The sequence below is a fragment of the Triturus cristatus genome, chromosome 8 (assembly GCF_964204655.1).
Source record: "Triturus cristatus chromosome 8, aTriCri1.1, whole genome shotgun sequence".
Taxonomy (NCBI): Eukaryota; Metazoa; Chordata; class Amphibia; order Caudata; family Salamandridae; genus Triturus; species Triturus cristatus.
Window position 1 is genome coordinate 1,394,648,242 of NC_140591.1, and position 13,956 is coordinate 1,394,662,197.

At 47.9% G+C, this 13,956-nt stretch overlaps 1 protein-coding gene across 1 annotated transcript in view; it reads left to right on the forward strand.

Annotated features, from left to right (window-relative positions):
- The window catches only part of URB1 (URB1 ribosome biogenesis factor), an 801,240-nt gene that overhangs the window by 543,378 nt on the left and 243,906 nt on the right, over positions 1-13,956 (forward strand). The window contains exon 31 of the mRNA XM_085623119.1: positions 9,239-9,399. Within this exon, the coding sequence (XP_085479245.1) occupies positions 9,239-9,399 (161 nt within the window). The remainder of the gene's footprint in view (positions 1-9,238; positions 9,400-13,956) is intronic.

A 13,956-nucleotide genomic window follows, 5' to 3' on the forward strand; every position in this document is an offset into this window, starting at 1 on the left:
CAGGGTGTGGGGTGGGGCTAACCATTCAGCCAATAGAGGTGAGGCTAGCACTTGAAACAGTGGGGGCGGAGCTATTGCTAGAGCACATACTAAAAATTGTGATAAATTGTGCATTTTTACCATATTGTTCAGACCCAATTACAACAAACATCTTTTAGTGGATTTGGCAATATGTGTAGGCATTTGACAGTGCTTAAAGGGATACTAACAGAGGTTTAAAAAGACGAACTAGTCTTGACAACTAAACCAGCATCTTCTACAGATTTCGATGTAAAGCACTTTAGAACCAGTTATCGCTAACTTGTTTCAAAACGATTCATTTTGCCAATGCTCCAAAAATTCCTTCTGTGAAATAAAAAATGATCTCTTGAAATGTTTTTAATTCCCTCTTCAGAAAGGTGCCGCTGCCTGACTGTTTTCCAAAGGTGTGTGTTTAGTTTGTACATCGGGACGTTACAGCGTATGCTTGCTTGAGGCTGCACAACCGCACAGGTCTCAGAATATTGAACTTTGTGGGTACTCTCTCCTGATTTTGGGACGTGTGACTGGCAAGTCATGGGTTTGATTCCCAATGCATCTTCGGTTCCACCTGCAATTAAATAAGTGAGTGCCAATCAGTTGGCAATATTACTGCCGGTCAATTACTCTGCCTGGAATCTGCACTATCCTAAATCACAATAAAATTGTAAGATAACATCCCACGGTGAGCAGTTCTCACATAATGTGAAAGCTACATACATGCTGGAAACCAACAGGCGTAAAGAACTGGCAAAAAAGATAGATGCTTGAAATAACTTTTCAATGAATGGTGTTCTATCATACAAGGAATGTATGTATTTCTTCAGTGTCACTAACACATAGATTGTGTGGCGGATGGGCAATGTCCCGCAAAGAGATCACTTCAATAGAAATCATGCCTCTTAATAGGATACGAAAACATATTTTCACTTCTCTTCTGAGGCCCCAGCACATAGTGTCAAATCCTTTTAAAATATCAGTGATGTTCGTGAATCCTGCAGGGACAATGTGCATTATAAAATGCAACCTTTGTTAGGAAATTCTCCAAAATGTTATGGAGAATGGCATTTTCTCTAGTATGTCTGTTCCTAATATCTATACTAATTATAGCAATTGGCCTGTCCTGGGTAGTGAAAGGGACATCCTTGAATAGGGTATGAGAGACACCAGAGAGACAACATGGTTACCAGTTTGCATTGTAACATTGGAACAGGTAGTGCACAAAGTAGTGTTTTCGCACAGTATCAGACATATGTGGTTTTTTGCAGATCCAGACTTATTTTGACAACAGAATAAGGATCCTCAAGCATTTTGCTGCTAAACTGCTCTAGTTTGACGAGGCAGGACACAAATGTTATTTCTGTGCAAGGGGAGCCCTACTGTACTCCCTCTGCATAGATACCATGCCAGAGAAGAAACACACTAGCATATGTTAAAGCAAATTCTACATCTGTCCTTACAAAGCACTTTGGGAAACTGATTATGAAAGCATTTGCTTTAGGCAACTATCAGTGTTTGCTGAGACCATGTGGTCCAGCCCATACTCAGAGGCCGGGCTCTCAGCAGCTTGATCTGAAGACCAGGGTGGCCGGGCCCACCATGATAACACAGACCCGCTGTGAATTAAAAAATGACTTTAGGCACCAATAACGAGGCGAAAATGTCAGTGCCTGGCAGCGCAAGTCAATGTATACATGCCGCGCCTCATTGTGGGGTGGTTCCTGGGGTCCTATGATGCGTGACTAATGCATTGTAGTACCGTGATGCGAACACCAACACTAAAGTGCGTTAGTCTAACCCCTGATAGTCAGTGGCGTCACTAGGGGGGTGCGGGGGGTGCGGACCGCACCGGGTGACACCCTCACGCGGGGTGACAGAAAAGGGCCGGTCACTGTGGTGCAGACTGCAGAGCCAGGGGCGTAACACAGGCCCCCGCGTTGCGGGGGGGCCCCCACGCTCCAGGGGCCCCGTCGGCAGCCAGCAAGCACAACACATCAGTCTTGCTTGGATGTGATAGGTTACGTAACTTACGTTACGCTCGACGTCGTTGCACGTCGTCTCTTTTTAAATTATATGGTGCGCGGCAGCGCGCAGTTGTCTTCACGTCTGCGTCAGCTCTTTACCCTTAGGGTTGAAAACATTCCTTTATTTGCAGCCTGTCTCGTCCTGGTCCCCTCAGATGGCCAGCACGGGCTTCTACAGCACCGGTGTGGCGAGCAGTATGCAGTGTTTCTGCTGTGTGGGCTAGTGCTGTGCTCCACAATCTCAGAATTTCCCTGCACCGCGACCACTTGAAATGTCAGCCTGACTGTGACTTTATTCAAGGGAAAGAGGTGGGGAATGTCCCCAAGTATGACATGCGTATCCAGGTCCCACCAGAAGTACCGAGTGTGGAGAGGTTCAGAGCCGGAGGAGCAGAGACTGGACTCCTTCAAGAACTGGCCTTTCTTCGCCAGGACAGACCCCGCGGCACTTGCGAGCGCTGGATTTTTCTTTACTGTAAGTGAGAGTTGTTACCACAGTCTTGTTGTTAAGGTACATGACACGTGTCCCCCATATGTATTTAAGTGTTGCATCCACCTGATGCAACGGACTCCCTGTGCAGACAAACATCCACAAAACATGCTGCACAAATATGTAAACTGTCAACATGTGTAACGTTTAACACAACCCAAAGTGCAGTTAAAAATTCCCTTAACACATCAGTCCTTAATATTGGGACAGTTGCTGTTTAACATTATTCCCGATTGTTGTTTTTAACCCAACAACTACCCTGACTATGCCAACCTCACTCATCCAATACTCAGCCAGTTCTACTCACTTCTACCCTTTTGTATCAAGTGCCCGAAAGGCAGCCTGATGCCGTGATAATAAAGTAATACATAAATAAATCCTCTGCTTTATTTCTTGAAAGGTTCTTGTTGATATGAGGAATTGCCACTTAAACTTAATGTAAATCTAAATTTTGAAAATTAGTGTGCAATGTAAAATAAGGATCAATTTTGATTTCCAAAAATGATGTCTACTCGTTCCTATCAGATAAAGAAACATATGTCATATGCCCCGTTCTGAATGCGGGTTCATTGGAGATACTCATCAGACCAACTTTTACAACATTTCTTGTCACACATTGCTGCCCCAACCATAACTATTACACTTTCTCCCACCAAGTTCACTTCCATTCAATGACGTAGCATTGACCGTACAGGTCACCAATCTAAACTTTCCTTAATAAAACATAAATCATATATAAATATTTTTAAAGTAACTTAGAATAGGTTCATACAAAACAACATTCAACATATCAGCTCTTCACTCCTCTACCAGATCATTGGTGCATATTTAGGTAAGGCGTCTGGAACAGTTGAGTACTTCCTCCTAGAAAGCATACGTACCACTATACTGACCCACTTAACCAAAATTAAAGTTTTTGGCCCTCATTTTTGTCTATAACCCATGCCATGCCAGCCGCTGTGGCATCCACGAAAGGTGTATCCTTTCTAGATTTTTTTCAAGCTAACCACTAACTATGTAAATTATTCCCAAGAAGTATTACATGTAAAATTATCCCCTATGGATATGCAGGCATTCAAGCATGTATCTTGGACTTCTGCTTAAACGTTAGATGCATTTTTTGGTCTGCACTATATCAAATAAGTTCAGTGGTGTAATTATTGTGCGCTCATAATGATGCCAGGGTGGTGTTTTGTTTTGCCCCAGTTGCCAGTGTATCATCTTTGGTGTAAACTTAGTGCTACTCAGTTGTGTTGTTGAGCAATGCTTTTTTAAACTATTTTTTCGTAGAGGGGGATATTATTTTGCATACTGTTTGCTATTTTTATGCATAACTGCGACTTTCTTACAAACTAAATGCTGTAAATGTCATACAGTGGTTCATTTGTACAGTTACAATTTTGTATACAAATGCAAAGTTCTATGCCGAAGATTGACTCCTTTACCAGATTACATAAAAAGAGTTATACTTGGCTACAAAAATGTTTTTTTTAAAACTCCTGATATTTTAGGAATAATTACCAGCACAGTTGTACATTATTAACACAAGGGTACAACACCATCCCGCACCATTTGTCTTCATAACAAATTGGCGTTCCAAAGCATGATTGATGTAATCTGGCCTGTAGTTTGAGAAGGATTCTATTTACAGTCCTGCAACATTCACTGCTTCAAAAAGGTAAAGCTTCTCCTTGGCCAAATAGGACTCAGCAGTTTGGATTCATTTATTCTGTGTTGGTTCACCTTGGGTGCAATCTCCCGGATATTCTCTTGGGTGGCTGTGTTGAGTTTTCAATTTCTGGTCCTCTCCATTTCCCTTGGCATGGGGCAGGACATGTTTAAGAAATGAACTCTGTGCTTTTTGCTTTGTCCCTCAATAAATGGACTGGTCAACATTTCCAAACCTAAATTTCACAGGCAAAGATGCACTTCATATTGTCACCTGCCCGCAGACATGTCTTGAACCAGCTAGACAGCCAAAAACCTTTCTTCTTGACCCCTGATGATCATTGGCACCGCAAGTGGCTCTTGTGGTAAAACAGTTTTTTCATTTAAGTCTATTGAAAGGCTATTTGCCTACTTGACCACTCGACAGAATTCAGCTGACTGTATTTCTGGTTTTTGTCAATACAGGTTTATGGCAGTGGTGTCTTTCTCAGACTTACAACCGACTTGGTGTAACATTATAAAGCAGCCAGATTGCTGACAATAGTTCCCCCGGGGAGCATACCTTGACTGTTGTGATCAAATTGTGCGTGTACCCTTGGGACAGAGGGTCAAGTTAAGAGCCTTTGTGTTGATTTGTGCTTTCTATGGAAATGTCATGTTTCTGTTCTCTGTGGCAATTGTCCCCTTGAATCTATTACTTGGTGCTTAACACCCCACTTTCAGCAAAGTGCTAAGCCTTTGCCAAATTTGAGGACGTTAGCTCTTTTACCACCATCTCATATTTTCAATTCATTGCACCTAATTATTGAAACCCATAATTAACTTCTTTGTACCCTACTGTGGTAGCCTGCTGGTTATGCGTTTCAATCGCATCAGAAGCATTTACATGAAAGAATATCATAACATATAGAATGGGGTCCCTCGGTCTAACAATGTGGTGCCGTATGTCTTGAAAATTCAGAATTGTCCTTACCGAAAGAAAGATCCAGAAAAGAGTTAGTCGCAAGGATAAAACATTTACAAACACTGCTTTTATGTTGGACAGTCCACTAATATCTCAAATCAGACATGCTTTAACAAAAGTAATTTATCCAACCTAGTGTTCAGCCATTGACCCATTGAAGGCGATGTAGCCCTTAGAACTAGGATTTATCCCTTATCTCCATAGCAGGTGTAAAGAATTCTTCTCCCTTCTGCTTTCGTAAATCATTGTGACTACCATGACTGCATCGTGTGAGGTAGCAATATTGATGGAGGGACTAGGGCGGTATGTATCTGAAAGAAACACGTTAGTTAGATTCCTCACCTTCGAATATCCCCAGGCGTCAGACTGGATCCGGAAGATTTTTCGTCAGCAATACCCCTTGCGCGTCGCTAGGCGTCGTCTGCGGCTCCGCGTCCGTCGTTGGCGTCGTGCGCCGTAATGACGTCGTCGGAGTACTTAAACGCCGCCCTCGCGCGCTGACGTCAGTTCTTCTTTTTTCCGCGCCAGTAAGCACCGATCCGGGAGAGCTACCCCTTTTAGTCTTTTTTGACTAACTATTTTGATCCCTTTTGATCTTTGTCAATCGACATCTGGTGCCGGTAGGATGCCTGGGTTCAAGGCTTGCGACGATTGCCACCGACTGATGTCGGTGACCGATCACCACCGCCGGTGCCTCTACTGTTTGGGCCTCGACCACGACGCGGACTCGTGCTCCGACTGCCAGGCCCTGACCTCGAAAGCTAGGCGGGAGCGGTCCTGTAAGCTTCTCGAGCTCCGACACTCGGCTCCGCGCCCTTCTCGATCCCGGTCCAGGAGGAGGTCCAAGGATCGGTCGCGGAGCCGCGACAGACGTCATCGCTCAGCTGGCTCGAAGTCTTCGTGTAAGTCCAAGCGATCTAAGAAGTCCAAGAGGCGACACTGCTCTTCGGACTCCCCTCGCCGGTCGCGCGACTCGGCCGAGGGTCAGGGTGGTTCCACCCCCGCAGCTCCACTGGAGCCGCAGGCGCCGCGCACGTCCCCATACCCGCCGGTCCCTGGGACTGACGCGGCGCCGGCAGAGATCGCTGCCTTCCTCTCGGCCATGAGGAAACGGCCTCCGCCGTCGATGCCCGCCGGCACGCCTTCGGGCCCCGTGGACTCGACTGGGCGACCTTGCGCGCCGGCGGCTCCGGCCCGACGCCGCAGGTCCCCGAGGGGCCCATGCCTGAGCCCCCGTTGACTCCGGCGCCGACTCCGGTTCCACCCCCGACGCCGACTCAGGTCGACGTCGTTTCCCGGTTCAGCCCCTGTCCGGACCAGACGCCGATGCGGTTGCCACCGACGCCGCATCCGACGCCGCTCGAGACTCACTATGTCTATCGTCCGGCTCCGATCATTCCACCTGTTTACCAGGAATCGGATGACGGGGGCGATGACCCTATGGCCGTTCAGGCTCAACTGTCACAGGACTGGGCAGATGAACTGGGGGAGGCCAGTGGTCTGGATACCTCACCGGACACTGGATTCATCTCTCCTGCGACTGTGGCTCCGGAGGAGGGTGCAGCTTTTTCTGTGGTGCTGCGCAAGGCGGCCGAAGCCGTGGCTGTGAGAACTAACATCCTCACTGAGGTGCTTCAGTCTGCAGCAAGCTCCACTGAGCCTCTGCTGCCATTCAATGAGGCCCTCACTGACGTTCTGCAGGGCACCTGGTCCAAGCCCTCCACAGTCCCTCCTGTGGATAGAAACGTCGCCAGGCGCCACCGCCCTGCTCCGGGCGACCCCAGTTTTCTGTCGCAACATCCCACCCCTGAGAGCCTGGTTATCCAGGCCTCTACCTCCCAAACCTCCTTCCCGTCCGCTCCTCCGGACCGGGATTCCAAGAGACTGGAACAAAAAGCTGTTCTCCTCCCTCAGTTTAGGCCTGCGGTCTTTAAACACCGCCTGTCTCTTGGACCGTTTCTCCCACTCTCTGTGGGATACGGTGGAGGACGTGCTGCCCCTGTGCCCGGAGGGGGCCCGGACACGACTTTCCCAGGCTCTGGCCGATGGGAGGGATGCAGCGCGCCATGCAATCCGGTGTGGACTTGACACCACGGACTCGCTAGGTAGGGCGATTTCCACCACGGTGGCGCTTCGGCGTCACGCCTGGCTGCGGTCCACGTCCTTTTCGGGGGATGTCCAGAGCACTCTCATGGACATGCCCTTTGATGGCGCTCGCCTTTTTGATGAGAAAGCGGACAGTGCGCTGGCTCGCTTTAAGGACTCCCGGGCTACGGCCACGTCCTTGGGCCTTTCGGCCCGCGGCCGCAAGCTTCCGCTTTTCGCCCCTTTCGTGGCCAAGGAAGGGGCGCCTCCTCACGTCCGCAGACCCAACCTGCACGCGGTCGCGGACGTGGTTTCCGCCGAGGTGGTTCCGGAGGACGACGTGGTCAGTCCACATCCACCCCGGCAGCATCCGCCTCAAAGCCTTCCTAGTCCGAGCTTTCACGCCCATTCATCGCCAGTGGGAGGCAGAGTTCGCCATCACCTGCTCCACTGGCATACCATCACTTCGGACAGGTGGGTGCTGCAAATCGTCCGAAGGCGCTACTCCCTCCCCTTCGAGACGACCCCTCCAACCATGCCACCGCAGCACCACCGTATCTCGGAGGATCATTTGAATCTTCTGCGAGAGGAAGTTTCGGCCCTCTTGGCCAAAGAGGCCGTCGAGCGCGTTTCGAGCCCAGAAGTAGGTCGTGGTTGTTATTCCCACTACTTTCTGGTTCCCAAGAAGGGCAAAGGGGGCCTACGCCCTATCTTGGACCTCAGGAACGTCAATGCCTTCCTCCGGAAGGAACGGTTCAAAATGTTGACTTTGGCTCAGGTTCTAGCTGCCCTCGACCCTGGAGACTGGATGGTAGCGTTGGACTTGCAGGACGCATATTTCCACATCCCGGTCCTGCCGGCCCACCGGCGTTACCTGCGATTCACGGTGGGCAAGGAGCATTTTCAGTTCACCGTGCTCCCCTTCGGCCTCACCAGTGCCCCTCGAGTGTTCACGAAAGTGATGGCGGTGGTCGCAGCTCATCTGCGCAGATCAGGGGTTCCAGTCTTCCCCTATCTCGACGACTGGTTGTTGAAGGCGGGCTCGCCCCAGGCAGTCGTCTCCCACCTCCAGACTACGGCGGATCTCCTGCATTTGCTGGGGTTTTCCATCAACGTGCCGAAGTCACACCTTAGTCCCTCTCAGAAGCTCCTCTTCATCGGAGCGGTTCTCGATTCGGCGCAGTTCCGGGTCTATCCGCCGGAACAGCGGGTCCGGGATATTCAGGCCCTGATTTCCATCTTTCGGCCTCTATCCTGGGTTTCGGTCAGGCTAGTGTTGCGGATTCTGGGGCCTGGGATGCTGCCTAAATAATTGCCAGCTGATGAAACTTTAGCAGGCTTTTTGCTGACCCACATTTGTTGTTTTAATGCATAGTGGAGGTCACAAATATTCCTAGTCTATGTCTTAAAGAAGTGTCACTGTGTTCTCTGAAAGGTTCCAAAGAATGTATATGTACAAAAGGAAGTAGGGCTCATTATCCTTTCTGGCAGAGATATCAGCTTTTGCCTGTCATCTGCTTCATGTATTGTGAAAGAGGGCTCAAGGGTTACTTTCAGTCTTCTCTTCACCCCCATAGGCCACTGACCTAGAGCAGGGCTGCTCTCAGGTGGAGGTTTTCTATATCTTGTGAAGATTCTAATTCTTCCCCGACTCTTCTTTCGGAAGACAGTGGATTGTGAGATTTGTGTAAGGGGAAAATTATTTTGGAATCAATAATGAAGTCTTTTTCACAATCAGACCTTCTTACAAGCAAGTCAAAGCAGTATGCCTTGGTTACTGCATTTGGCATAGTGGAATGTGGTGTGTGTGTGTGCAAGGTTTTGCAGTCAGAAACGCCAGGTAGTGGTGGTGAATGTTTTAGTGGTAAATAAAAGTATTCTGTTTGTCTGATTTTATTTTTTTGCCTAAAAGTCTCAATATATTTTGTTTCATTCCGCTGCTCAATATCATTGTTGAAATTCCATATTATTTTCTCTTCAATGTTGCAGAGTATCTGATGGATTGCCGGAAGTTTGTGGAAGTCAATGCATTGGGCTTAACTGTGTCTGCCCTGAGCAGTTATGACTCTAGTATACGAGCAGCCGCTTATTATGTGCTGGGATCTTTTCACTCTCATTTGGACGGTCCTCGCTTTCGCGACAGGAGGCAGGTATGCAGATAGTGCCTGATGTGTCCCTAAACTAAAAATGTAATTTACAGAGTGAATTTATTGAAAATAATCTGTCGCATCTTGTCAACGTAAGCATAGCTTTACAGTGCGTGTTTCTAAATCTCTTTTTCTATGAATAATATCACTTTTATTTGCTTAATCTACATTTTTCAATGTCTTTCCTCTACCAGGTTATTTTCAATGCACTTTACATTCAAAGCAACCAAGTCATATTACAATTACCGAGCATTTAGCACATACATATATCAAACAATATCTTAAAACTACGATGTTCATAATATTCAATATAAGCTTATCAATTAGTTGTCTGTATGTTTCAGAATGACTGTGGATCGTAGTTCCTTCCCTCTCCACTTGGACCTAAGGTCTCCTCCGAACATCCTCCTCAAGAGTCTCTCTCACTTCAGCAATCTCTCACTCCCAATCTTTCTTGTAAGACTTCCTAGGTCTCACTCTGTTCCTCAAGTCCCCCTTTCAGTGTATTCCCATCTCCCAATTTATGTATGTCAGTTTATCATATCCCATTCATCCACGAACAACAGTATATAAAACTTTGGCCATGAGCTGAGCATCAGTCCCTAAAGCACTTCACCCCAGAATTTCTTAACGCAGGAAACTCTCTCGCAGGATGTTTTATATTTTCTTCACAACCCACATCTGTGTCCTTCTTCAGACCCATTGTGAATACTGTAAAGCAGTTGTGATAGCTTCGATAAAGTGATTTAAAAGGTACTAGTCCTGGTTTAGTGTTAATGAGCACATATCTTGGGAACATCAGGACTTCCCTGCTATCAGCCATCTGCAGTGTTCTAGGGTGTTTTCACTTAAATTTATTAGAGACAACTAGATCGTCTAAAAAGAGGATTTCAAAATGTTTGGCCATTTCTATCATATTTCTGCGTCTCTAGTTGGAAGTTCTATAGAACTCGTTAGTTGTTTTCCTAAATGACCCTCATTAACTGATTAACTACAAATGCTTGTAAAACTGTACAACTGAGAACACCAAATTGTTTCTGCATCCCTGCAAAATATTTCAGTCCCATCTTAATCGCAATGTCTCCCAGTCTCTTTTGCTCCTGGCGACGCTTCACTTTTAGTAACTCACCAATTTTTTAGTACCATCTACAGTGAGGATTGCAGGTTTAGCGGCAGATTACTTACCTTGGAATTATCAGCGAGGCTTCTGACTGCATGCAGAAACTTTTGAAGCAGTGCTTGTGTGCTCCAGTAGGTGGCATCATTGGCTTCCACGTCGTCTGTGGCTAAGCCGTCTGCGCCGGCATTGATGTGCGCAGTGCCTGTATAGGTGCCATCCCAGCGTGCTGACATCCGGTCTTATCTTTATGCACCAGGCAACGCAGATCTGGAGAGAGCTACCTCCTGTCTCTTTTTGACAGATTTTTTCTTGACATTTTGTCAAACCCTTTTTTTGCTACATCTCCTGGTGTGCTAGGGATGTTCCCTCAAAAGCCAGTAGGTTTTGCAGTGTGAATCTTTCTGGATTCACTATGCTGTGCATTATTCCGCCATCTAGTTGTTGGGTCCGGAATTGTTGTCTTTTTTCTCCTTTTTTTTTTCGTGGCCCAGGTGGGCGTCGACATACCACCATTTGGTGTCATTCGTGACGTAGACGCGCTTCCTCCGGAAGCTCCCACCTCTGGTTGCCATCTTCAGATTCTTTTTTCCGCTGTTGGGTCTGGATCGTTACTGAAGAGTTCCAGAGATTTGGAGAGAGAAAAGTCGAAAATAACAGAAAATCTGGTAACCGGGACAACAAAGGATAAGGTTTTTACCAGAGATCTCGATGTCAATGGAAAATGCGCACACAGGGGGCTCCCTGAGCGCAGGGATGGACAAAATACCTTTCAAGTTTTGCACCAATTGCCACCACAAATACGCCCAGAAGGACCAGCATCCAGTCTGCAACCTCTGCCTGCTGCTCGACCACAACAGCGAGGATTGCAACGCGTGCTCGGCTTTCATACCCAAGACCCTCAGAGTAAGAGAGAGGCAGAGAAGGGCGAATTACACTATGAAGGGGCAGGGGCCACCTCCATCGCTTCGAGACTTGGGCCTCTCCAGTGGAGAGGAGGACAACATCGCTGAAGGACAGGAGGACTGCACTGTCGTCGAAGTCCAACAGAAAACGTCAAAGGAGGTAAGAGTCGCCGACCCCCAGACACTCAACCGACACTCATAAGAGTGAAGCAAAGTCCTCGAAGGGAGCATTGCCATCGAAACACTCGGCGAATGCAACTCCACCCAAGGACAAGCAGCCCAGCGGATCCTTCGAAAAGGACTCCCAGATGGCGGAAACCCACGAAAAATCAAGGTCGTCGAAGGATGCCCCTGAAAAGGACACCTCGATGCCGAGAAAAGAAGTGTCAACAACAACTTCGACCTCGAAGCGAAGTGCTCAAACTCTCGACACCGAACAAGCTGCCGAGATGGAGAGGAAGAAAAGGAGGCTCCAGGCCGAAATGGCGAGCATCCTGCAGCGAAAAAAGGACTTCGACGAAAAGATGAACCATTACACCATTCCGCCGAAGCCCGCGGTCGAAAGGGGCGACGAAGACCCTGATCCGCCGAAAACGCCTGAGCTGGTTGAGGAACAGGAGGAAGAGGCCCTGTATTACTTCGAGGGTGAATGCAAGGAGGATCAGCAAACCTACCAGGACTCTACGTCCTCGGAGGCGCAAGACTGAGTGGCATGACCTCTACGCAGAATTACCGGAAGAAGGAGTAGACACATACCCTTCGAGTCCTTCACCGCCAAACGATATAGGGGTCTATAATATGGTGGTTAAAAAGGCTGCAGGACATATGGAGTGAAATTTGAGGAGGAGAAGCCCAAGGCATGTTTTCTTCTGGAAACTGTTACCTCAACAAACAAGAAGTCAGTTCCTGCCCATGCTCCCTAGTGTGCTAGACCAGGGCAGGGAGGCTTTCAGGGAGCCAGCTGTATGTAAATCAGTGACCCCGAGGACAGAAAAGAAGTACAAGCACTCCTCAAATGACCCTACATACATTCAGGGATCAGTGCCAGCTGATTCAATAACAGCTAGCAAAAGGGCCAATGCACCCACAAATGCCAACCACCTCCAGACAAGGAGAGTAGAAGGATGGACCTCATGGGGAGGAAAGCATAACGGAGTGCAGCGATTCAATGGCGCATCGCCAACTCAAACGCTCTAATCAACAGGCACGCATACCAACACCGGGAGGAAGTGGGGCAACTCCTGAAACATCTACCAGAACAGTACCAGCAAAGGGCAGACCACCTGGTAGAGGAAGGAAAAAACATGGCTAACACATGTTTGAAGTCAGCCTTGGATGCTGCGGAGACGTCTAGCAGGCAAATGATGATTGGGGTGACAGAGAGAAGGCACGCATGGCTTAGGATTTCAGGCTTCAAGCCTGAGGTACAGAACAACATCCTGAACACACCCTTCAATGGAGAGCAACTTTTTGGAACGCCAGATGACGACAAGTTAACTCAGCTCAAGAAGGACAATGAGACCGCAAGGTCCATGGGAGCACTGCAGTTCAGAGGGATGAGAAGGAGTACACCCTCAAGAAGGCCAAATGGTAAGGGAGGCAACCTATCTAGTACATTGCGCCAAACCGTCCAACAAGGTTACCAAGAAAACGGCCAGGGCCAGCAGCAGCAGCAGAACTGGCAGTACCTGCCACGAGGCCAGTCCTTTCGAGGGCGCTCAAACGGACGAGGACAGACACAGAGAGGAGGGTAACAACCCACCTCCAAGTGACTTTGCCGTAAGGCAAACGCCCACCCTAACAACACCTCTAGGGGGGCATCAAACCATAAGACATAACCTGAGTTTACAAGACAAACAGTTCCTCGAACACTTAACACCAGTAGGAGGCAGAATAAGGGACTTCCTCCAGGAATGGAAAAAGGTCACAACGGAAAAATGGATCCTAAATATCATACAATACGGCTACTGTATAGAGCTAGAAAAACAACCTCCAAACAAGAGACCAAACAACAAGGTGCACTCAGCAAAGGAAATTTCGCTCTTGCTAGTAGAAGTGCAGGAACTGCTCAGCAAGGAGGCAATAGAGATAGTGCCGTACAAGGAGAGAAACTCCACATACTTCCTCGTACCAAAGGTGGACGAAACGCTAAGACCTATTCTAGATCTAAGGTTCTTGAACAAGTTCATAAGGACACAAAGATTCAAAATGACATCTCTGCAAGAAGTAATACCCCAGATACAAGAGGGGGATTACATGGCAACTGTAGACTTAAAGGACGCCTACTTAAGCATCCCCATCTACAAGAAACCCAAACGCCTACTAAGCTTCGTTATCAACCAAACTCACTACCAGTTCACAGTACTAGCATTCGGACTAAAATCCGCACCAAGGGTGTTTACAAAATGCCTAGCAGTGGTAGCAGCGCACCTAAGGAGGCAAGGAATACACGTATACCCCTACCTCGACGACTGGCTCGTAAAAGCAAGCTCTTACAGACAATGCGAACAACACATCCAGCAGGTCATACAAATGCCA